Source organism: Rosa rugosa, chromosome 4 (genome assembly GCF_958449725.1).
Source record: "Rosa rugosa chromosome 4, drRosRugo1.1, whole genome shotgun sequence".
Lineage (NCBI taxonomy): Eukaryota > Viridiplantae > Streptophyta > Magnoliopsida > Rosales > Rosaceae > Rosa > Rosa rugosa.
In genome coordinates, this window is record NC_084823.1 from 15,666,397 (window position 1) to 15,690,525 (window position 24,129).

The 24,129-nt window shown below is 39.1% G+C and overlaps 1 protein-coding gene across 1 annotated transcript; it reads right to left on the reverse strand.

Annotated features, from left to right (window-relative positions):
• Window positions 1–74: 74 nt before the first annotated feature.
• On the reverse strand, window positions 75–7,537 carry LOC133743945 (ran-binding protein M homolog). Its single transcript, XM_062172032.1, has 10 exons — window positions 7,015–7,537; window positions 6,471–6,617; window positions 6,249–6,335; window positions 6,061–6,106; window positions 5,076–5,152; window positions 3,602–3,764; window positions 2,931–2,999; window positions 1,490–1,549; window positions 1,008–1,094; window positions 75–644 (listed from the first exon to the last, which is right to left on the reverse strand). Exons 1-10 carry the CDS (start codon window positions 7,398–7,400, stop codon window positions 354–356), a joined length of 1,413 nt encoding a protein of 470 aa, XP_062028016.1. The 5' UTR covers window positions 7,401–7,537; the 3' UTR covers window positions 75–353.
• Window positions 7,538–24,129: the final 16,592 nt, after the last annotated feature.

Here is a 24,129-nt window from a genome sequence, read left to right on the forward strand (position 1 = left end):
TAAAGAGACGCTGGCTAATTCAAAATGGCTTCCAAGATAAATTTATTAACTGTAACTACCGACCAGATTTAAAATTGCAGAAAGATAAACAACCCAATCTCTTGAATGGCTAATTTGCTACATGCTGGTTCAATTGAATTTTCTATTCGAGGTTATGATGAAGGATTACAAGCTTACAGAAGAGAAACAACCCATTCTATACAGGAAAACAAGTATCATTGTAGATCAGTGAACATCAAGGGAGACGCCGCTATACAGTATGCTGAACACTACAGTCAATCCGTCTGGTTGAGTTCCAGTTCAGATAATGGCCAACTGTGAATATGAACAGAAGAAGAGAGGTACAGAACAGACTAGCTAGCACCTAATCTAGCCTTCTTACAACTGTTAAGTACCCTGTGCAGATGGAATGCTTCACCTTGATCCCCACTCAAGGACCTTCGCTCCAAACTGCAAGCCGTGAGCTGCCTAAGTAACCTCTCGAGATAAGAATGCAAGAAACCATTTGAATCTTTCAGGTTAGGATTCGTCGACAAGATCATTGCATTGACTGTGTCTGCCACAACTTCACGTTGCGACTCTTCAAGCAGATATCCAACCGAGGACTCCTGTGGGCGTACATATGCCAGCAGAGCAACACAATCCTACAGAAACATTGTGTTGTAATGTTACAAGCTGAAACCTTATTCGATACACAACAAGCTTTAAACTTCAAAATGAAAAACTGAAAGGATCTAAAGTGTGATGCCCGCAAAGCACCAGAAGATGTAGCAACTCAAACTGAACAACACTAGCAGACCACGAGTCACCATTGACGTGTTTTCCATTCAACAGTTTTTTCATGCCTAATTGAAATTGATATAGTAAGCAAATAGCCAAATACTTGTGAACTCTCGGAGCCATGCACACGTAAAGTCATATTTCAATCATTGGTATCTCACATTTCATCCAAAGTCAAAGACACTAATAAACTAAATATTTCACGTCTAAAGTATGCTCTGTCTTACCTGAACTATTTCCTCAAACACCGGCAAGCCAAAAAACTTTGCCAATTCGATCCTTCCATATTTCACTGCCTCCTCCAATGATCCAACCTACAACAAGTTTAAATACCTCAAGCTCTCTATATGTGTCTACTGATATTCATGCAGTATGACCAAAGCTTCAAATAAACTTTTTTTAATTTTTTTTATTATTACAACTAAACAAAAACTTCCATGCCAGTAAAAGCTAAGGGGATAAACCAGGTGGCAGTTGCTATTTTGCACTGTGCCACTTTGGGTAACACTTGAAAGCAGTAACATCCAGTCTGTTCATTTTCATAATCATCAGTTACTAGTTTCCATTTAAGGCTCCAACATTGAATAGTAACAAGTATGCAATACTTTTGTTCATTGTCCCAATTTTATGTAAAATGAAAAATCCAAGTCCTTGCCATGACTTTCAGCACTATTGAAGAAAATAGTAAACAAATAGGGGAAAGACGTACCCGAACCAATTCAATAAACTTCTGACAGTGAAGCAGAAAGCAAGTAGCTGATTTATCATCCTGCAGATACCAAAACTGATGTCATGACCTTAATAAAGTACCCATTGATCCCAAGTTGAATAGTGCAAAGGAAATAGTAAAATCCAAAGCAACAATAAAATAGAATACATATGGCCTGTTGTAAGTCGTAACCATTTTGTTTTTGTTCCTTTTTCTCCCATATTTCTCTATATCTTGTAGTAAAATGAAAATAAAAACATAAACAAATGGTCACCAACTGGGCCCTTCATTTATGTAGATTGATCCTGATCGGTAACCAATCTTGCATAAGCAGATTATATCACAAAGCAGATTTTGAAATTTGTTGCATAAACATGAAAGCAAAGCAGAAAATAGCGACAGAAAAGCATGTGAACCATAACCAGAATTCATAATCACAACCTTCTCCAGACTTTCCCCTCCAAAACAAAGGTTGGTTCAATCCAAAACACCAGATGATAAAGAATATCTCAATTTTTCAGTAGCTTACTAATTGAAAATTGTAATGTACTAAGTAGCTCAGTGGTATAGCGGTCGGCTGTTAACTGACTGGTTGTAGGTTCAAATTCTACTTGGGGAGAACTTCTAGTTATCGCTTTTATGACCAAGTTCTACATAGTTTATAAGCCTAGTGTGTGAACAGCTAAAGTGAATGAAAAATTTTTGTAGAAAGTAAACATTTTCCTAGAATGGTAACCAGTACAAGACATTTCTTTCTTCTGATCTCCAGGGGAGGGGGTATTCGAACTGGGGACCTCAGCCAACCAACATTGTGGACAAAAACACCAAGAGAAAAATAGCTGGTTGTAGTAGTCTAGGCTTATTAAGTGACTGACTAAGTAGATGAAGGGGCTACAGAAGATAATTGGAAACTTGAAGCACATATGGCCAGGACATAGATCCCCAGCCGAATTGGTGGCATCCTCACCTTTAAAGAAGAGATCCCCAACTATACCTTTCTCCCCCAAATTTCATTATTTGTTTTTCAAGAAAAAAAAAATAATCTTCTAGAAACACAAAGGATAACATAAAGACAAGCTTGAATACTTAAAATTGGCTCCCTTGATGTACCCAATTATTTCGTATTATGCATAACTAGTTGTGATAAGGATGTCACTCTTTAACATACTTAACAGGGGATAAAAGGAATAATGATGATTATAACATAGGGGATGGACATATAAAGGGCGCTTAGAAAGGAATTTAGGCTTTGCAATAAAATTGAAGACTACTAGGAAGCATTTGAGCTGTCTCTTCACGCACACTAGACAGAAGTTACAGCATGATCCCAAAATTCTTGTTTAAAAACATATAATTAGAAAGATATAACAAAAAAGAAAACAAGAAGAAAAAAAAACAAACAAACAAACAAACAATCATTTTGAAACCTGAGACAGTCTACCTGAACAATTTGGGGATACCATTCACGGAGTTTAACAAGTGCAGAGTCTATCTCTCCATTCCTGACAAGCTTCATTATAAAAGAAAATTGGTCAGCCAGCAGCAGAGATTTGTTAGAAAATCATAGGGCTAATATACTATCAAATGAAAACAAAAAATCTAAACCCCCTCAGGCCCTGACCATTTCTCAATATGCTTTTATGCATGTAATGATGCAGCATCTTCAAGGACTGAACTTTTGTAAGCACCAAAAAAAACATACTGGAGAGTGTAGGACAAAAGGCATCTCTACCAATTCATAAATTTGTCTACTGTTTCATGATTTCCATGATTATATAGTTGTAGCAAATACTTAATTATCTACAACTAATAACCGCTACAGATTGTTTTTGTCAGCCTGTAGTAACAACAAAACAGAACTCCATACCAGAGGATCATTACCCTATTCCTATAATGGAATATAGAGACTTGTATACTATGAGCCACGGGAGATTTCTCATGTTATAACTCAATATAGATGAAATCAAAATGCAAAAACTCAAGCCAGACATTTGGAATTTTCATGCGAATACAGAGAAGCTTAAACAAAGCTTGGTGAGAGAATGAAAAGAAAGCAGATTACTAGTCAACAACTGCACGATAGATACAAGATTGTCAGTGAAGTATCAATACCTGTCTAAGAGTGTTTCTTTGATTTAGTGCATACACAATATCCTGCTCATCAAAGCCATTTTCTTGAGCTATATATACAGGGGGAACAGTACTTTTACTAGCCATGTCAAATGAATTGAGCGTATCTTCATAGCCATAATGTAACAAGTAGGAGCGCACAATTCTGGTTAACAAAGAATAAATCAATTAAATAATTGAAGCATAAAAGTATTGAGATAAACAAGATTCACAAATAAATTATAGTAAAATTATGAATTTTCAACTCCAAGGTAAAACTTCTACATTGATACGAATAGATTTCAACCCAAAAACTGACCATCTGTGGTTCCTATTACGTGCAGTTCAGAAATGGCCATGGCACCAAGGATTATTGGGAAACCCCACAAAAGATGTGGGTCATTAACTAAATCGGTGCCCAAAAAATCTATGGAGTCTCAGTAAAACTAGAAATTAACTTAAAGCTGTACAATGACCCATGAGGCGGAGTTCAAGGGGTCCAGATACAAAACTGGGGAGGGCAGAGATTCAGATGCAACCAAACTTAACAAGATATGTTTCAGGTCAATAAAAATGATCAAAATCGAACAATAGAAGGGTGATAGAATTTGAGATTTAGGACATTACTCTCAACAAGTCCCCTCACGTATTGAGAAACTTTAGCCAATTACATCAACAGATTATATTCAGTGCCATTGGGCCTAACTTCACAGGCAGCCAACTCAGCTAACATGAAAGAATTTGAGCATTCAACTCAAAACCAATTGGCACGGGCAGGAGAGGCCCATACATCGTAAGCTCTCAACAAGGTCTTGCATTTCTGCTGTGAGACTCTACTCTCAGAGGGAGCCCATACTGGGTTTTTCTTCAATTTAGTCTCAAGAAACTGACCTCAATTTTTTAATCTTGGAAGGCATCAAAGGGTGGGAATTATGAAAAGAGCGCTATGACACCTCCAACTCCGAACTGTCACAACCCAACGCACAAACAACTAATTTCAAAGTGTTGAATGCCAACACTATGAATCTGATGCAGTATTACAGCCGAATTCAATTTATTTATTTTTTTTGGTCCAAAGAGAAGTCTCTGGAACCACAAGAATGAGCCCCCACCCATTGGCCCATCTCTAAAACTTTTTGGTCCAAAGAGAAGTTTCCATGGTAGAATAAGAGCCCAAGTCAGAAAAAGATAATAACTAAACAAGCAAGGAGTCATTCCAAGACTTGATTTTTAGTATTATTGGAAGTATTTATTTGAGTACAATGTCTTTCAGTACTCCATGGGTCTCATGTTATTTAATGAGTCTTTAGCAAGTCCTGGTATTATATGAGTCTTAAGAGAGATGAATGTGGAGCCTATAAAAGCTACTTTTGTAAGCCAAATCAGATAGAAATGTAAAATACTTTGATAATCTTGTAGCTATAAGAAAGCTAAAAGCTTTAAATTTCTAGGAGAGAATAAATTCATGTCAACTTACCCATGACTAACATTAGTTGGCAACGAAATCTTTTCAATCATCATTTGCTGCTTCATCCTCTCTTGTGCTTCAAATTCCTAATCAGATGTTATGAAATGAGTTTGGATATGACATTTAGCAAATGTAACTACATGAAAAGCATAATACATTACAAAAATGAATGACAGGAAACAACAATCAATGCAGAGTCTACATATTACTTCTGTTTAGACAAAAAAATATTGTTGACCCTTTACTGACACAAACAATTAAGTTTTTTTTTTTTTAAATCTCAAAATGGGGTGCACAATTAAAGAGAGGATGAAGTTTACAGCCAGTTTACATTGGTACAACCTTCAGGCTCTTATTTATCTCAGTCACAGAACTGGCTTTTGAAAATCCTAAACCCATTCCGTGGAATGAAAACCTTAGGGGTATGCGTAGTGCAGCAATTTCCTTTAAAGGGTTTAGAAATGTTGGAAATTCATATCAACAAACTGTTCTCTTTCTTATTCCACTTGTTTGCTTTGTCCATGAATAGGACTCAAAAGTTGCTTTATTTACTTGTAGATCGGGACAAAAGTGGCATGTTCGTTTTTGAAGACGGTTGATTGAGAGTTGAACAAAAGCATCAGTCTTTGAGTGTTGAAACCTCTGGGAAAGGCAACCCATGCTTATTGTTCATTCCAAACCTGAGAAACAGAGCCTTTCCTAGCACCCTATTCCATAAAGAATCAAACGCTAACAGTATCATACACTATGATGACAGCTACCACACGCAGATAATAAGCAAAAGATCTTTTCACACAAAAAAAAAAAAAAGACATGTAACAGCAACAGCAACAATACCAATGATCATCATTACTCTAAACATTACACATAATTGAATAGAAATGCAAGTACATAACCCCTGTGGATGGGATCACAATGTGAACAGACAGACAACACAGAATAAATGTATCATGGTTATTAAAATAAAAGAAAAGGAAGGATAGGTATATCTTGCCTTAAGATCAAAAGCAAAAGGTTGTTGCCCAAAGTTGACTTGCACCCTGCAAGATAAAAATCAAACACATGGCTGATAGCATGAAACCAAAATTTTTATTATCTAAAGCTGAGAGTTAAAAGCACAAACAATAGCCCAGTCAAAATAGATGAACAGCAGCTTAATAATTCAAGGAAGATATCACATACTCCTCATTTTGGCTGTGTACAGCAATGGTAGGATATAAGGGACCCTTCATGTCCTTGGGCACAGTTCCCACTACAGTTCCATTTTTACTGAGACAAACATGAAGTGCAAAGTATGTAAGAATCAAGTGAATTTTCATGCATCCAAAATCAAGAGGTCCCAACATGCACCAATTCAATTCTTAAGAACAAACACACGAAACAGAGTAGAGACTACAGTCTTACGTGAAAAAGAACTCCTGTGATGCATAATTGATGCCACCTCCAACTCTATCATCAGATGTGTAGGTTGGGCCAAAAGCCTCGCCCTTTCCTTGTCCACGGTAAAGAAATCCATCATCCCCATGATAGCCACAACTATTTACCTCCCATCTGCCCCACAAAAGAAAAGAACTCAAAAGAGTCGCCCAGATAGCAAAATAAAATACACGCACTTGCATTCAAACATAACAGGTTTCAAATCTGACCAACAATACGCAATTGAATTCTCATCTTAGCTTTCTCCCTACTATGATACTTACTAATAACAGTACAGTTCAGACAATCAAATTCCGAAACTGATCAGTTAATTTGGCTACTAAACCCTACTCACATTAACCCTCCCACTACTTAACATGATCAAAAGTAACCAAAACTGATAGTTCCCAAGCTAACAAGGTGAATACTCCACAGTAAAACACAAATTTCAACTTCCAATTTCTATTCCTATTCGGTTATTCAAGAACAAAATTAACAAGTGGTTAACAATTTATGAGAGCAGAGGTCTGACCCGGGCTGCCTCCGCATCTTAAAATTCTCAGTAGTGAATCCAATGGAAATCTGGCCCTTGGCGCCGGCGTCCTTGACGTAAATCTCGAAGTAGTAGACGAGGCGCTTGACCGGAGCGGGCTTGTTGGCCTGAACGACGCCGACGTCGTGGCCGTGAAGGTTGATGTTGGTGTACCTGGCGGAGAGCTTATCGGGGGAGACGACGATGAAGCCGCCGGAGCTGTTGTGGGTGTTGAGCTCGGTGGGGGAGTCCTCGTCCTCGTCCATGGCGGTGGGGCTGGGAACGGAGCCGAGGCGCGATTGGTCGAGGAACCACAAGCCGAGATCTCGGTGGGTGGTGGTATCGGCGGTGGTGGTGGTGGTGTTGTTGGCGGTGCTGGTGCTCATTGCTTGGAAATCTGAAAACCCTAGAATTCAATGATCATTTGGTGTTGGAATGAGAGAGAGAGAGAGATAGAGCTTGGAGAGAGAGTAGAAATGAAGTTGTTTTCGCTACTGCACCAGAAGGAAAGAATCAATTACTAATTTTATCGTTGTGTTCGATTTATATTTCATCAAAATGTTTCCTTTTTTTTTTAATCAAAATTTCTTCATTTTCTATGGAAAAAAAAAAACACTTGTGTGAAGATTAAAAATATAAATATATATATGGAACAAAAAAAAATATAAATATATATATATATATATATATAATTGTTTGTTTTCTTTGGCAAATGGGGAACTTTGGGTGAAATGTTGGATTTGATATGTGACGTTATTTCTCTACGGTGGTAGATAAAATTTAGTTTAAAAGTATGCGATGTTATTTTTCTTTACAATAGTAGATGATAGAATTAAGGGATAATGACCATTTACACAATTTTTGAGTAAAAATTGTCCACTTAATCCACTAAGGGGGGTGTATTGTATATGGAATTAGTGGAACTTTTAAAGAAATCTATGGAATTTAAAAGTCTGGGTGTATTCAATATAGACTTTTAATAGTCCATGAAAGTCTTGAGGTATTCAATTAGGATTTTTAAAGACTTCATGAATTCCACCAAAATCTAGGGGTATTCAATTAGAACTTTTAAAAATGAATAAAAGTACAGAGGTATTCAAAATATCATTCATACTTATGGAATTAGAAAATCATGGATAATCATGGACTTTGTAGTGTTAACTATACATACCAAACTCCAATAATTTTCCAGCCTCCAGACCAAAGATTTCAAAAAGTCTATCAAAGTTTCCTCTTCAAAAAAAAAAAAAAAAAAAGGTCTATCAAAGTTCTTCTCTCCACGCACGAAGAAGTTTGTCCTTCATCATCTTTCTTTGTTAATTTTTTGTCTTTTCTCTAATCTTTTATGAGGGTAAGGCTATGGTATGTTAATGTTTCTCATACATCAACTTTTTTTATTACTTTGAGAACTCATTTTACCACTTTAAGGACTCATTTTATCACTTGAGAACTCATGTGGTAACTAAGAAAATTTACCACTTTAAGGACTCATGTTACTACTTTGAGGACTAATATTACTATTTTGATGACTCACTTTACAACTTTAAGGCAATTGTATGCATGTCATACGTTAACATATTGTAGAATTTCCCCTTTTGGGATATCAACCTTTTTTGATACCCAACATGTTCATTGTAGTTGTTGAATGTGATTTTTGTTTTTTGTTTTGTTCAATTGTGGTACTGTAGATACCTCTACTAGCAAGACTAGTTTGCTACATCACCAAGTATAATTAACACCCTCTTTGGGACACCCACAAGCCATGGTGAGGCCCAACCGCTACTTGCATCTTGTAGCCCTATGTTCAAATTACGCTACGGTATCCGGAAATCGCAAATCCGCCCCCGGGAAACCACCTTTCCAGCCTTGCCAAGTTGCCTCCGCAACTAGGCATTTCTATACTAGAATAGTTGTTTGCTTGTCCCACATCGAAAACCATGTAAAGGAAGAGCACTCCTTCACTTATAAAAGGAACTCTCCTCCCACTTAAACACCATGCACTCCATTACATCTCTTGTAATCTTGTTAGGCCGCAAGGCTCGACACACACTAGTACAACATTCAAGTGGACGTAGTCTCCCGCTAAGGCGGGAGGTGAACCACTATACTTCGCTTGTGTCACTCTCTCTCTCTCTCTCTCTCTCTCTCTAAAGCTAACTAGAGACCCCTCGGTCACTAACGTGAACAGGTACTTTGAACCCTAATAGCAATAAAAATGATTTATGAAACCCTAAAACTCAAATATTGTGGTCTAACCCTAAGACCTTGAACCATACTAAATTTTATCTTATTAATTAATTATTCTCATTAATTTTAATTTATATTATGGTTCAAAAAAAGGTTGAACAATTAAATTTCAATTGATTGATTATAGATCAAGACATTGACCAATATTGCTACAATATATGTTAATCGGCGAAAACAAAATTGATGAGAATAATTAACTATAAACATCAAGTGATCTATATTGTATATTTATGTTGTTGGGTGATTAGGAATAAGAACAAACTCGCTAGACAGACTAACAATCATTTATTTGAGTCAATTTCTATTAGAATATACTGGAGCATTGAAGAGACAACAAGTTATTATTTTGTTTTGTGTTTGAGCTGCATTTGTTTTAATTTTTTTTGTTTTTGTTTTTTTTTAATATTTTGTACATCTTAGGAAATCTGTAGAAGTCATTCATAATAAAGTATATAGATTTTCATGAATCAATAAAAGTCTGTTGCTAAAATCAATGGTTTTAAGAAATCCATAACAGTCTATCAACTTTTTAAAGAGTCTGTGGACTTTTCAAAAAGTCTGTCATTTAAAAAAAGTCTGCACAAATCCAAATACAATACACCCCCCTAAGAGTTTTTTACTCCCATTTACCCAATCTAACATTCATTGATAGTATTGCCCTCATTTTAATTAATAAAGGATTAAATTATGTTTAGTCCCTGTACTATGACCATTTTTTCGTTTCAGTCCCTGACATTCTCAATTAATCTGAAAAGTCCCTAACGTCAAAATTTTCGTCTGATTGATCCCTCTCGCGTCAAATTAGGATTTGGTCTTAGGTGAAATGTCCAATATACTCCTCTGTTATTTCTTTTTCCTTTTTAATTTCTTTTTCTCCTTTTTTTTTTCTTTTTCCTTTTTAATTTCTTTTTTCTTTTTCTTCTTTTTTTCTTGTTCCTTTTTAATTTTTTTTCCTTTTTTTTTGTTTTTTTCCTTTTTAATTTTTTTTTTGCTTTTTCTTCTTTTTTTCTAGTTCCTTTTTAATTTCTTTTTTTCCTTTTTTTTTTCTTTTCGTTTTGCCTACTTTCTCCTTCCTCAACCCACCAATCCCATTCCGATCAAACTCCACAATTCATATGTTTCTCTCCCCAAATTGAAACCAAACTGGACCTAGCTTGGCGGTGCAGAGATGGACATCGAGCAAAAGCAAGAGGCTATGAGCTGATCGATCACTTCTTCACCTTCTTTGAAGCCATCTCCCTCTGTTAGGATCCGCCCTCGCCTCCATCGTCGCCGACGCCATCTCCCAAACACAAGCAGATCCCAATCAACTCGGAAATTCGCCGCTAAACCACTCTCCTCTTGTTTTCACAGCCTACTTCTCTCTCTCCCACTCAAATCTCACTTTCTCTCTCCACATCAAGCCTCAAATTGGAAACTTTTCACTGAAAACTACCATTTTTTCAGACCCTGAGGTTTTTGGGTCTTGCTCAAAATGGTGATTTGGATTTTGGGTCTGGTTGAAATGATGGTTTTTGATGGCCAAGTTGACCAAAACCAGAAGTGAAGAAGAAGAATAGTGATGGAAAAGAAAAATGGCAGCCGGCGTGGAGAACAATAATTGGGGTTTCGGGTCGATCTGGATTGGTTCGCCGACGTGGCGCTACTGATGCAGCAGGATACGATGGTCATTAAAAAGGAAAAAGGAAAAAGAAAAAAGAAAAAAGAAAAGAAAAAGGAAAAAAGAAAAATAAAAAAGGAAAAGGAAAAAAGAAATTAAAAAGGAAAAAGGAAAAAGAAAAAAGAAAAAAAAAAGAGGGCCGCCGGCGTGGAGAACAAGAATTGGGGTTTCGGGTCGATCTGGATTGGTTCGCCGACGTGGCGCTACCGATGCAGCAGGATACGATGGTCATTAAAAAAAAAAAAAAAAAAAAAAGGAAAAAGAAGAAATTAAAAAGGAAAAATGAAAAATAAAAAATAAAAAAGCAAAAAAGAAATTAAAAAGGAAAAAGAAAAAAAAAAGGAGAAAAAAAAATTAAAAAGGAAAAAGAAATAACAGAGGGGTATATTGGACATTTCACCTAAGGCCAACTCCTAATTTGACGCGGGAGGGACCAATCAGACGGAAATTCTGACGTTAGGGACTTTTCAGATTAATTGAGAATGTCAGGGATTGAAACGAAAAAATGGTCATAATACAAGGACTAAACATAATTTAATCCATTAATAAATTACACTCATCTCTCTCTCAGACTCTCTCTCTCTCTCCCCCTCCCTCCCCTCTTCGATTTATTCTCTCTCTCCTCCCCCCTCACCGATTTCTCTCTCTCTTTCTCTCAACTCGTCTCAGACTCTCTCTCTATCTCTCTCTCTCTCTCTCTCTCTCTCTCTCTCTCTCTCTCTCTCTCTCTCTCTCTCTCTCTCTCTCTCTCTCTCTCTCTCTCTCTCTCTCTCTCATCCCTCTCCGATCTGCACGCTCTCTCTTCTCGTCGGAGTTGAATAGACGATTTCAGGAGAGTTGCGGCGTGTGCTTCCGAGTCAGAGCGAAACGAGAGTAACGCTGGAGCGGCAGCCGGAGTTTGAGTCTGGGTTCGAGTCCCGTAGATAGTGCGTGTAATACCCGGTTGTTTCTTTAATCAAAGCAAACAGTGTGCTTTACTTTCATGATTCGATTACTTTAACTTTAATGATTATGCTGGGTTAATTGTTTGTGTTGATCGACATTGCCGACACTCTCTCTCTCCCACTCACACTCTCACTCTCTCTATCAGCCGAACCCAGCAAGAAAAACAGAGCAACCATTCACCTGTCGACCTCTCTCTCCTCAGGCCACCTCAAGACGTCGGACCACCTCCAGTAGCTTCGCCTAGACCTTGCGCAGCCGCCGGTGGCATCCTTGCGCCGCAACATGGACTGTAGTGACGGCGGAGGACCTGGCTCCGTTTGAGCCGATTTCGAATCAATCTCAATATCTTGAGCTACAAGCCACCAATACTCTTGATTCTTGGCTCATATGATTCGCATCAACTTTCTGAACAAGCACCAAGAAGAACCAGACCTGAATCGACCATTTTCACGTTCGTCGGAGCTCGACCGGTTTTTGATCGAAAATCAAAACCTTTCGATCGTGATATCTCGAGTTGTAGTGCATCGTTTTGATTGATTCTTGAACCAGTGGGTTTGCCTTGATGTTCTTAACAACTCTCTAGAAGGAATCGAGGCTTGAAATTGAAGTTTTTACGTCGAAATCTTGGCTCGCCGGTTTCTGCATTTCTTCGCCGGTTTCTGGAAAATTTCCGGCCACCTTCAACTGTTCTAGGTAATTTCCGACCACTTCCTTTCGTTTTTAGACTTCATGCTAGTTAGGAAAGTGGTTAGGCTTGATGAGATAAAGAGGAGCAGCCCGGCCCCGACACCATTGGCGGTGGTCGGCGGCGGCTCTGCCACTAACTCCGGCGGCCCTTTTCCGGCCACCTCCGGGGGTCAAAAATATAGTTTCTGTGCATTTTTAGATTCTATATTTCAATACGATCATTTCGATATATTATACGCAATTTTCGGATATCGTATGATTTAGTTATGAATTTTTAAGTTTCGATCGATTTCGATCGTTAGATTTGTGATCTGTGAAATTAGAACCGTCAGATGGACTTGTAGTTTTGATATGTTGATCTTATGACTGTCCCAGTGGCTTTGTGTGGTCATGGGCAAAGATCCGACCGTTGGATCTTCGTATAATTGAGAAATGGTGATTCGGAAAGCGATTCGTGAGAATTCGTCCGTCGGATTTTCGTATAAATTTGTGAAGATGTTAGTAAGGACGATTCAGGAAGATCCGACCGTTGGATTTTCGTGATGATTTTTGGAGGGTGATCCTAAGGGCGATCCGTGAGGATCCGACCGTTGGATCATCATTTAATTTCGATCCGACCGTTGGATTGTTGTTTGAGTATGTTTTTGAGTTGTTGGCTAAGTTAAGGTCATGTTTGATTAGGTGATTGACGGTCTCCCTTGGGTGAGCGGTTTCGGTGTGTATTGTGTTGAATTGAAGACGCAGCGGGAATATCGAGGTGAGTAAACCTCACGTGGTTCATATTACGAACCGAATAAATTTAATTACTTTATTTTGTCGTAATTGTGTGAAAATATTTATGAAATAAATATTTGTTTTAAATCATATGGGCTTGATCAACTACGGTCCATAGGTAAGTAAAATGTATTTAAACTATAAAAATGAATTTCACGATTTTATTGTGTGGACTATTGTTGGTATTAGTGATTATCCCTGAGCGGATAATTACGTATATATATATTTATGTGGAATATATATATATGGATGGTGTGGCATTGTGGTATGTGGATTATTGAATTGAATATTTACATATGTCGGAAACATATATGTATTGGTAGAATTGTTGTGATGCAAACAATATTTGTGAGTGAGTTCATATATTGTTTTTGGGTATGACTTTTCGGGAAACAATATGTCGTGGGAAATGGTATTTCTATTGTTTTGAAAAGTGTTTGAGGATTTGGGGAGTTGCAGGTTGTGATTTCTCCTTTTGGGTTGGGAAATATTTTCAGGTCCGGTATGACCATTTTAAATGTTTTAATCTGACGACCGGTGGTCTGAGGATTTGAGAGTCACAGGTTGTGATTTCTCCGTTTGATTTGTTTTAACATTTTGGGTCCAGTGCGACTCGCTTAAATGTTTTGATCTAAGGGTCAGGTTGGCCTAAAGATCCGGGGTTTGCAGGTTGCATCCTCAGGCAATATATCGTAATTACGCCTTTGGCCCGGTTAGTGATTTCGATCAGTTAGAGCTCTAGTCTGTCTGCCAACGTGTCCAGGTTGGACCGGATTTTCATAATGATTTGTTAGGTTAACATTTCCTATGATTTTGTCACGATGTGACTTGTAAGAATCCTTTTGGTAAAAGGTGTTGAGTTTTGGATGGATTTATTAGTGTGAGTTGATGATGTTTTTAATTAATTTCCTTGTTAATTCTTTTGTTTAAATTTCTATTCTTTTTCTCTTTTCTTCTTTTTCGGTTATATTGTTTATTATCTCTATTTATTTCCTTGATCATTTCTATGGTTCGATTTCCCGTTTATTTCTCGTTTTCATTTTATTGTTTGATTTTAATGTAATCTCCTGAACTAAATTATATGCAGGGATTACTATGACTTCTGATTTTATGCGTGTTGGTTATTTCCTGAATTAATTTTCTATGCATGATTAATGTTCTTATTAGTTTAATTGGGAAGTGCAGTGATGGATGAGACTTGTAGAAAGTTGAGAAATATTATTCCGTATTGTGGGGATAAAGACATCTTGTTAAGAGTAGAGATGAGTGATTCATTTGATTTCTTTGTGTGTGATTTCAAATGATTTGGAGTTAATGATTTTGGTGATCGATTATCGAGATTGTGGTTTTCTTTGTGGATGTTGAAATTGTTGGTTGTTACTTGAGTTAAAAGTACTGTGTTATAATAAATCAACCATTCTTTCTTTTACTCATACTGGCTGTCAAAAGCTTACCGGGTTTTGTGTTGTTGCAATCCCGGTACACTATTCAAACGGTGTAGCGGATAATCCTACAGGACTGGAGAATTCAGGAAGGTGATCGAACCGTGTAGAGTAGCTGCTTTGTAATACTCTGATTTTCAGTTGTGAGGTTTGTTATGCTCATTAGAGCTTTACAATTTACTTTGTACGAGTGAGTTGTAATAATTAACTCGAGGTCTTCGAGTTTTGAATTTGAGCGTGAGTGGCGAGGTTGTTTCTGAAAAAAAAATTCAGAACGTTTATTTGTTTAAGTTGTTTAATTCATGTTTCGGATTTGAATTTGTTATTCAAAATTCGGGGCGTGACAGTTTGGTATCAGAGCGTAAGGTGCATATTTGGTGATGTGTCAATACTTTCCGAGTGATGGCCCGTCTGCAGCGGATCCCCATCGTGTGCTCTTCGGTATTGGCTAAGTCATTGGGTATGCGTGAGTGTTGGGAGTTGTTTAGGCCGCTAGGTCGTTTTAGGAACGTGAATACCTTCCCTGTAGTAACAACTTGGTTAATATGGACTTGTATTTGACTTATACTGTGTTTTAAGTGTTATACGTGTATTAGCCAAGCATACTATACTTCTTAGATGATGGATATTCGAAGAGGTAGTACTTAGAACCGTAAAGTTGTCTTGTAGGTTCGTATTAGAATAAGTTCAGTTACCGCGAGTTACAATCTTTGAGGAATGGGAACCTCCGGATTTAACTCTGTTGAGTCAATGAGAATTGTTTTATGGAAGTGCGGTTCTTTTGAATGTTGAAGTGTTTGGTTGAAGGCATGATGTTGACCTATGCAAGTATCGAATGTGGATACGAGTATGAATTGATAGAAATTTTGCCTTCTTAAGTTGGACGTACAAATGTTTTTAGATGGAATGGTTGAGATTTTATAAGATTTGTAAGAGTAACTCTAAAGACGTGGGTTTTTCCTAGCTAACTCAGGATGTGTTTAGCTTTATAAATCCCTAATCCTATCGATGAAATTGTTTGTGTTTGGTTTGACTCAGAGGATACTAGCTAGACCTCGATGCGACTTAATTGATTGTTGGATTCTTTTTGAGTGATTGTTTTTATTGCATCATTATGAAAGATGTGTGCAGTAGAGTTGTTTATGGTTTTGAAAATAGTATTGGGTGACCAAGATTCGATCATTGGTGTTGTTGTTGGTTAAACAAAAAGAAAAGAAAACATGCACACCATCTTATTGATTTAATATTACAAAAAGAAAATTGGAACTACGCTATACTAAGCCTAATCAGTAGCTCCGGATGGGTTGAGGCTGAGCTCAAGAGAAACTGGAGATCCACGGTTGTAACCGCCTGAGCCACCGAAATAGTAATCATATGCGCTACCTCCCTCGGAAGTAGTCTTCAGGCCACCAAGGACGTCCTCACCGTGCATGGGGAACAGAGGAAGAGTTTCAATCTCCTGGTGATCTTCCCTTCGCTGTTCCATGAAAGTTTGTCCTCCTTTTGTGCCAAAGGAGGAAGTACTAGTATTAGTGTTGAAGGGTGAGGAGGAATACCGGTCAACACTGCAGTCGACCCGTGGCCCAAAATTGATGTCAATGGATCCACAAGCTGGTCCAAAATTGATGTCGATGGATCCACCAGCACCAGTAGGACTAGTGGACCCAAAATTAATATCAATGGATCCACCAGTACCAGTAGAACTAGTTCCCACGGGCACTTGAGCAGCCTGATTGCACCTCTTCATCTGCTTCTCTCGAGCCCTGACATTCTGGAACCAAAAATAAATGTTCTTGCCCTCAACCTGTCCATACTGTTGCAGCTGGAGACAGATCTCGTGAATATGCTCTGTAGTTGGGGTCTTAACTCCCTTGTCGTAGTAAAGATCCTTGAGGATTCGTATTTGATCTGGAGTAGGAATCCACCTGGTACGGCTTCGCCAGAAATCCGTGTTGGCACTACTCCCGGCTGCTTGGTTGTTTCCTCCATCCTCGATTTGTTGCTGGGTTTGTAGCTCCATTAGTTGCAGAGTTCGTGGTTCCATGGTGATGGGTTGAGAGGAAGTGAAAATTGAAGAACGATGATGTTGAGTGTTTGAGGGAGATTGTTGTTCGAAGGATTGAAGTTGATGAAGTGGTGTTGGAGATCTGAAAGTTCAGAGAAAAGAAGAGATTGAATCTACCAGATGGAAGAGAAGATCGGGAGGAGAAGGATTGAAATTGATGAAGAAAGGATTTGAGTTTCGAGAGGAAGGCTAAAGAGTTTGAGAGAGAATGGCTGGGGAAAATTTCTTTTCTTTGGTGTGAACAGTTTTTCTCCAGAATGCACCTATTTATAGAACAAGGTGAGCAGATCTCCACCGTTGGATGGACGATCTCTGAGATTCAATCTACGCGTTGGATTAAAGTCACCCGAAAACACGGAAAAGCTGTTGGCCTCACCATCATTCTTGGGTGTGCAGTAATTAGAGAATTGATCAGAGGAATTAGAGTACTTGAACGTTACGATCCCGAAATTGAAGATAGATACATATACAGATTCGAAATTTGGGCATCTTCTTCTTAGTTCTAGATAGAACTGTGAGATATATGAAAAAAGTCGCACCATGACCAGTCCAATAAGATGTTGTACGAACAAGGGCTAGCATTAGAAGGAATTACAAGGGCTCAAAAATCCAAGCCAGCAAATATTTGCATCTTTTAACTATGTGGTACACCTGTGCCTCATATTGATAATGACCGCATGGGTTTGTGTGATCAGTCATGACTTGCGGCCTTCACTCTTTCTCTCTCTCTCACACACACACATGTTGTTGTATACTTGTTATATGCTTGGTTTGGTAATTTTTTGACTTGCCCAGCAAACTTTTCAAAATTGACTTGATAATAATAACATTATTGAGGGGCAATAATGTTTCTACTGGGGGCAATAATCATATTACTGGGGGTAATAATTATATTATTAGGGGCCAATAATGTTTCTACTCGGGCAATAATCATATTATTAGGGGCTACTGGGGGTCAATAATAATATTATTGGGGCACAATACTATTCTCCCGTGATTTATGAGATCTCATACGAGCTTTTTGAGAACTTCCGGCGATCGATGACCGAATTTCGGCGACCGGTGACCGGATTCAGGCGACCGGTGTCCGGATTCCGGTCACTGGTGACCAGAGTCCTGCGGCAGTGACCGGAGTCCGGCAAGGTCTCCGATGACTTCTCTCTCTATGAAAGACAAAGGAGAGGGCAAAATTGTCCTAAAAATAAATAAAAAGTAATAAAAAAAATACTTAATTGGGTATTAGGGCAAAATATATATAAAGTATTGTGTAAGTGGGCAATCTCTTAGAGTGTTTGAGTAAGTGGGGTTAATTAATCCCAAAATTGTGTAAATGGTCATTATCCCTAGAATTTATTTTTTTGTTTTTGTAATTGGGGAATTGTTCGTTAAATAATCAAAATTGTGTTCAGTATATCATTTGGTCTAGTGGCATTAATCTTTCCTTTGTAAGTGGAAGGTTGAAAGTTCGACTTACGAAAAACTAATTGTTGTATATTAAGTTGTTGATGTAATAAAAAAAATCATCAAAATTGAAGTTTTAAACTGCAAGCAACTGCTCCAATCCATCCAATTTCTACATATCCACAAGGAAAAGAACATGGTAGCTAATGTTCTAGCTAAAGCCAGCATTACCAAAATACCAATACCCATGGTATTTGCATCCTCAGGAGGACTCCTGTTATTGTTTTTGAAGTTGTCTTAAATGATATTGTTGGTGTCACTTATCCTAGGAAAATCTCTAGAGACCTAGACTAGTTCTCTCTTTTTGTATTTGCTTGGGCCTTTGGTCTCTTTTGTACAAAAAAAAAAAATTGAAGTGCATGTCTAACACTCTACCTAGAAAATTGGGACATATAATGTGTGATGTGTTCAAGTAACCTAAACAAATTGGACTTCGCTCCATTGGGAACAACTGGCTTTGGATATCACAAGTGGGTTCGTGATGTCCGCCAGCATCTCAAGGCCGATGGAATCCTGGATAAGATTCTCGAGCCTAGCCAGGACGTGCTAACTGTTGAGCAAGCTCAAGCTTTGGAAGCAAATAGAGCAGTCTTAGAGGCAAATAAGGCGAAACCCATCATCCTAATGACTCGTCATATGAATGATTCGCTCCAGTACGAGTATATGAATGAAGAAGACCCCAGAAGGCTGTGGGTCCCACTCGAAGAAAGATTTGGCAACATCCGTAACTCCCTACTTCCTGAACTAGAAGTGAGATGGCATAGCCTCCGCTTCTGTGATTTCAAGTCAGTTGTTGACTACAACTCGGAAGCACTTCGCATTAAATCCTTAATGGAATTCTATAGAAAAGATATCACAGATGCGATGTTGATTGAGAGGACTCTCTCTACCTTCCCCGTCTCTGCATTGATGGTTGCTAAGAACTATCGAATCGATGTTACTGCAGGACGGATCACAAGGTTTCATGAGCTCATTGGAGCTATAAATGTCGCTGAAAAGCATGATAACATCCTTGTGAAGAACTATAATTCGAGACCCGTGGGAACAGAACATATTCCGGAGTCCAATTATAGTTGCGCCCCTGAGGGAGGGCGTCAAGAGCGAAACCCTAAATCTATGGACAATTCTGGACGTTCTGGTTCATATTCTCGCTCTAATGAGGAAGATAACTGCCAAAGTAGGCGAACACAGAACTGAAGAGGTCAACGTGGAAAGAGAGAGGGAGGCAACGCCTCTGGCCATGTTGTTGGCACCACCAACACTAAGAGCCATCCTTATGACGCTTTCAGAGCGCCTTAATCAATGGAGTCTGAGCACAGAGATGTATGTTCTTGATGTGGAGTATCCGGTCATTGGGCACACATTTGTAAAGCTCGTGAAGAAATTGTCACCGCCTGCAAAGCATATTGTGAAGCAAGAGAAGCTCACTATGTGGAACAAGAAGATCAAGAAGATGATCTAGAGTGAAGGGTTGAAGACTTCAAATCTGGCTGGGATCAATAGATCGCCAATTCTGTTTAAGTCTTTATTTTTCCAAGAGATGTAATAGCTAGGCAATTGCCATATACTTTGTAGTAAATGCCATTGGTTTAGTTTTCTTCACATAGGCTCATCCAAAATGAGTATGATGTCTAGGAAGGTTTTGAGATAAGTGGTACTTAAGCGAGCCTTGCTCCATCGACATCTCTCTACTCACCTGGTCATATTTATTTTGGAGTTACCGAAAGAAGTCAAACGACTACCTTTGTTTTGCATTAGCTAGGATTTGGATTAGATTCTCCTCTCCTAATGGTTAAGAGACAATGATGTACTCCATTGGCTTATGAATAAAATTTTGAGTTCTTTTCATTATGACTCCGTTTTGATTCTGAGCATATTACTTTGTGACTACGATGGCTGGGTCATCAGTATTAATTCAAGGACATGGAATAACCCAAGTTCCCCTTGCCAAATGGCACCTTGATTACTGTCACAGAAACTCTCTACGCTCCTAGGGCAAATCGCACCTATGAATAACCAACGGATTCCATGTGAAAATGCATGTAGAGAACGGAAATGAGTTCCTTTGCAATACCTCTAATGATTGTGAACAAAGGCGCATCTTGGAGAAGTTTATGTGTCTCTCTAGTGGACTCTATGTCACTATTCGAGCTATTAAATCCAATAAAGTTATGAGAGAAGATCTCTTGGATTTAGACACATATTGGCTTTGTCACAATAAGATAGGTCATCTTGGTCATGATATGATGATCCGTCTACTAAAGACTTCACACGGACATCCATTATTTCGAGCGAAACAAAGCATGAATCAAAAGTTGATTCCTGGACTAAGTGTAACCGCCGACGCTGCCTCTGGCACCGCCGCCATCCACCACTAGCCTAGGGCTGGCACAGTCCCTATCCATGACGCCATGGATGGCGTCCATCATGGTGATGGCCCCCCAGGTGATGCTGCAATCACCAACTTTGCTTCAAATAACGTTTCAGACGCTCAGTCCCAACCAAAATCCTCATTGGTTGCTTCTAAGGCCTCTCGCTCGTTTTACAAAGCCCATTCTTTAGGGAAATTAGGACTGAGACCGTCCTATGCAAAGGATATGACAGTACTCATTCTGTTCTTACATAGAATCCGTGGGGATTCTGTGGACTGATTCAACCAACTTGCGGACATTTAAATATCTCATGATGTTGGTTGACACGCAAACACGCTGGTCACGTGTTGTGTCATTGTCCACCTGTAAATGCTGCTTATACTACACTCCTAGCACATATCATATGACAACGGACTCACTCCCCAGATCATCCTATTCAGTCAATTGGACTTGACAATGCTATAGAGTTTACATCGAAGACTTTCGATGGTTATTGCAATGGGACTGATGTTGGACATCATATTCCCATGTACACACCCAAATGGTCTCGCGGAAACGACTACGATGATAGTCAGGACATTGGTAATCCGCATCAATCTCCTTATATTCGCTTGGGGTGATGCAATATCGCATGCAGCTATGCTAATTCGTCTACGACCCACCGCCACTCAATCTACCTCTGTGTTACAGCTAGTGACTGGGTACAAGTATTTCGTACTTACGCACATTTGAGTGAGCCATTTATGTGCCAATTGCGCCGCCACAGCGCACTATAATGGGTCCTTACAGACATATGGGCAACTACGTTGGATTTGAGATTCCAACAATCGTCCGCCACTTAAAGCCCTTGCTAGGCGATCTCTTTACCGCATGTCTTGCGGATTGTCACTTTGATGAGAAATTCTTCCCTTCGTTAGGGGGAGATAAGAACACTAATGTTCAGCAGGAACGACAGGAATTGTCGTGGCCTGTCCCCACTATGTCTCATCTCGATCCCTGTTAAAGTGACGAGATCACACATATCTGCCGCTAATATGCCTATAAGGAAGGATGCCCTACGAGAGGACGTAGTGCCACCCTACACGGAGGTAGGCATGGCGCCGACGCCAAAGAGAGTGACACTCTGCCATTATAGGTCATGGCCTCAGCTAGGATGCGTGGGGGGCCCGTGGGTTCGAAGGATACTTTGGCACATTTCAATCCTTTGATCATCAACACTCAAAATCCGTCTCATGAGAATCTTCCGGATTAAGGTTATCGTTGGGGGACACCTCAACGTCAGAACCTATTCTTGAGAATATAGAGTTCTATGAAAATTACACTAGTGTACATGAGACGTGGGATAGAAACTCCATCATGATAATCGCACATTTTGTTGCGCATGAGTTTGTTGAGTCTGATGATATCGAACCACACTCCGTTGATGAAAGAATGCCAACGTAGAAAGATTTGGCTTAAATGGAAAGATGCAATCCAAGTTAAGTTGGATTCTCTAACGAAGAGGAAGGTTTTTGAGCCAGTGATGCCAACAGCTCCTGACATAAAACCTTTTGACTAATGGGTCTTCGTTAGAAAGCGTGATGAGAAAAAGAGACGGTAATCTCGCCTTATGGCGCAAGGCTTCTCAAAAAACGCCCTGGAATCGAATACGATGAGACATATTCTCTCGTAATGGATGTCATTGCACTCCACTACCTTGTCAGTGTGGTAGTTTCCAAATAACTGAACTTCATTTACCCAAGTCAAGTGGCTCTAGACCACGGAGCGCGCTTTACAATGAGGTTGAAACGCTCACTAAAGTGACTACTTGATTTGGAAGGGATACACCCATGCGTTTCCATAACAAGTTTCATATTCTATCGCGGTTCATGTTGGACATGTCTTCATTGGAAGCCCTTAAAGAGTTAAGGAAACCGCTGAACATTTGAAATCCGATTTTGAGATGAAGGATTTTGGGAGAACAAGATTATGTCTCGGTTTAGAATTGAGTAATGTGTTGATAGATGCTTAGGCATTTTGACAAGGTCAAGCCTTCAAGCACCCCCATGATTGTCCGTAGTCTTGATCCTGAAAATGATCCTCTTCGTCCGAAGGATGATGGCGAAGATGTGCTAGAGGCAGAAGTGCCCTACATAAGTACAATAGGCACATTATTGTACTTAGCTCAATGCATAAGATCGAACATCTCATATGTTGTGGACTTGTTAGCTAGATATAGCTTTGCGCCAACGCGACGTCATTGGATTGGTGTAAAAGATATCTTTCGGTACTTGAGATGTACGATTGATATGAGCTTGTTCTATCCCTATAGAGAGACGATGAATTCAGACCCATCACACACCAGGAACGCCGCCAACACTGGCCTGCGTCCTCTATCCCCATCCCAAAAAGACATGTGTTTTGGAAGGATTTGCTGATGTTGGGTATCTCTCTGACCCACACAAAGGTCATTCCCAAACTGGTTAAGTGTTCACCATGGGTAAGACCGCGATATCTTGGAGGTCTATAGAACAGACCCTAGTCGCTATATCTTCGAACAATGCAAAGATTATTGCTCTTCACGAAGTGGTTCATGAATGTATATGGATTGGATCCATAATTACGCATGTTCGAACAATTATGGTTTGAAGTCTACCACATATGAGCCTACGAGCATTTAGGATTATGCTGCTTGTTTTGAACGAATGAAGCAAGGCTACATCAAAAGCGACAGCACCAAGCATAATCAGCAACAACAGACTCTCCTTAAGATCAAAGTAAACTAGATTCGATCTGAGGACAGTGTGACAGACTTGCTCACTAAGTCAGTGCCTAAATTCCACTTTCGAGAAACATATTGGTAACATCGTTTGCGGAAGTTATCTGAACTCCGATGACCGTAGTCATCAGGGGCAGATGCAGACATTAGGGGGAGATGTCTACATGTATGGTCTCGAAACGTGAAGGGTGTGTTGTGCACTTTTTCCCCTTCGACCGAGGTTATTTTTGTCCCACAGGGTTTTTGTTACTAGGCAAGGTTTTTAATGAGGCAACGAGAGGAGCACCACGTTTGGGCGACACAAGGGGGAGTGTTCGAGTAAATCCAGAATATGTGTCTGGCCCAAACTCTAGGTTACTTGACCTAGTTGTAATAGGGTTTTGAATTAGAGATATTCTCAGAGATATTCATAGATATCTGATTAAATATTGTACGATTATCTTTCCTTGTACAACTCTGATTCTATGTCTTGTAATCCTCTATATAAAGAGGTCCCTATTATCAATGAAAGTACGACTCAATTCTCTCCCAATTCAGTTTTCCTTGAACATGATACTATTTCTCTCTAGAATGGCGTATAAGATTTTAAATTCAAATCCTCAATCCTTAAGATAAAGAAAAACAACAGAAATCCAAAAATGAATTTTGAAAACTTCCTCATCAATCCATGAGTAACTTGGGGAGCCTTTTTAAGATATTTTCTC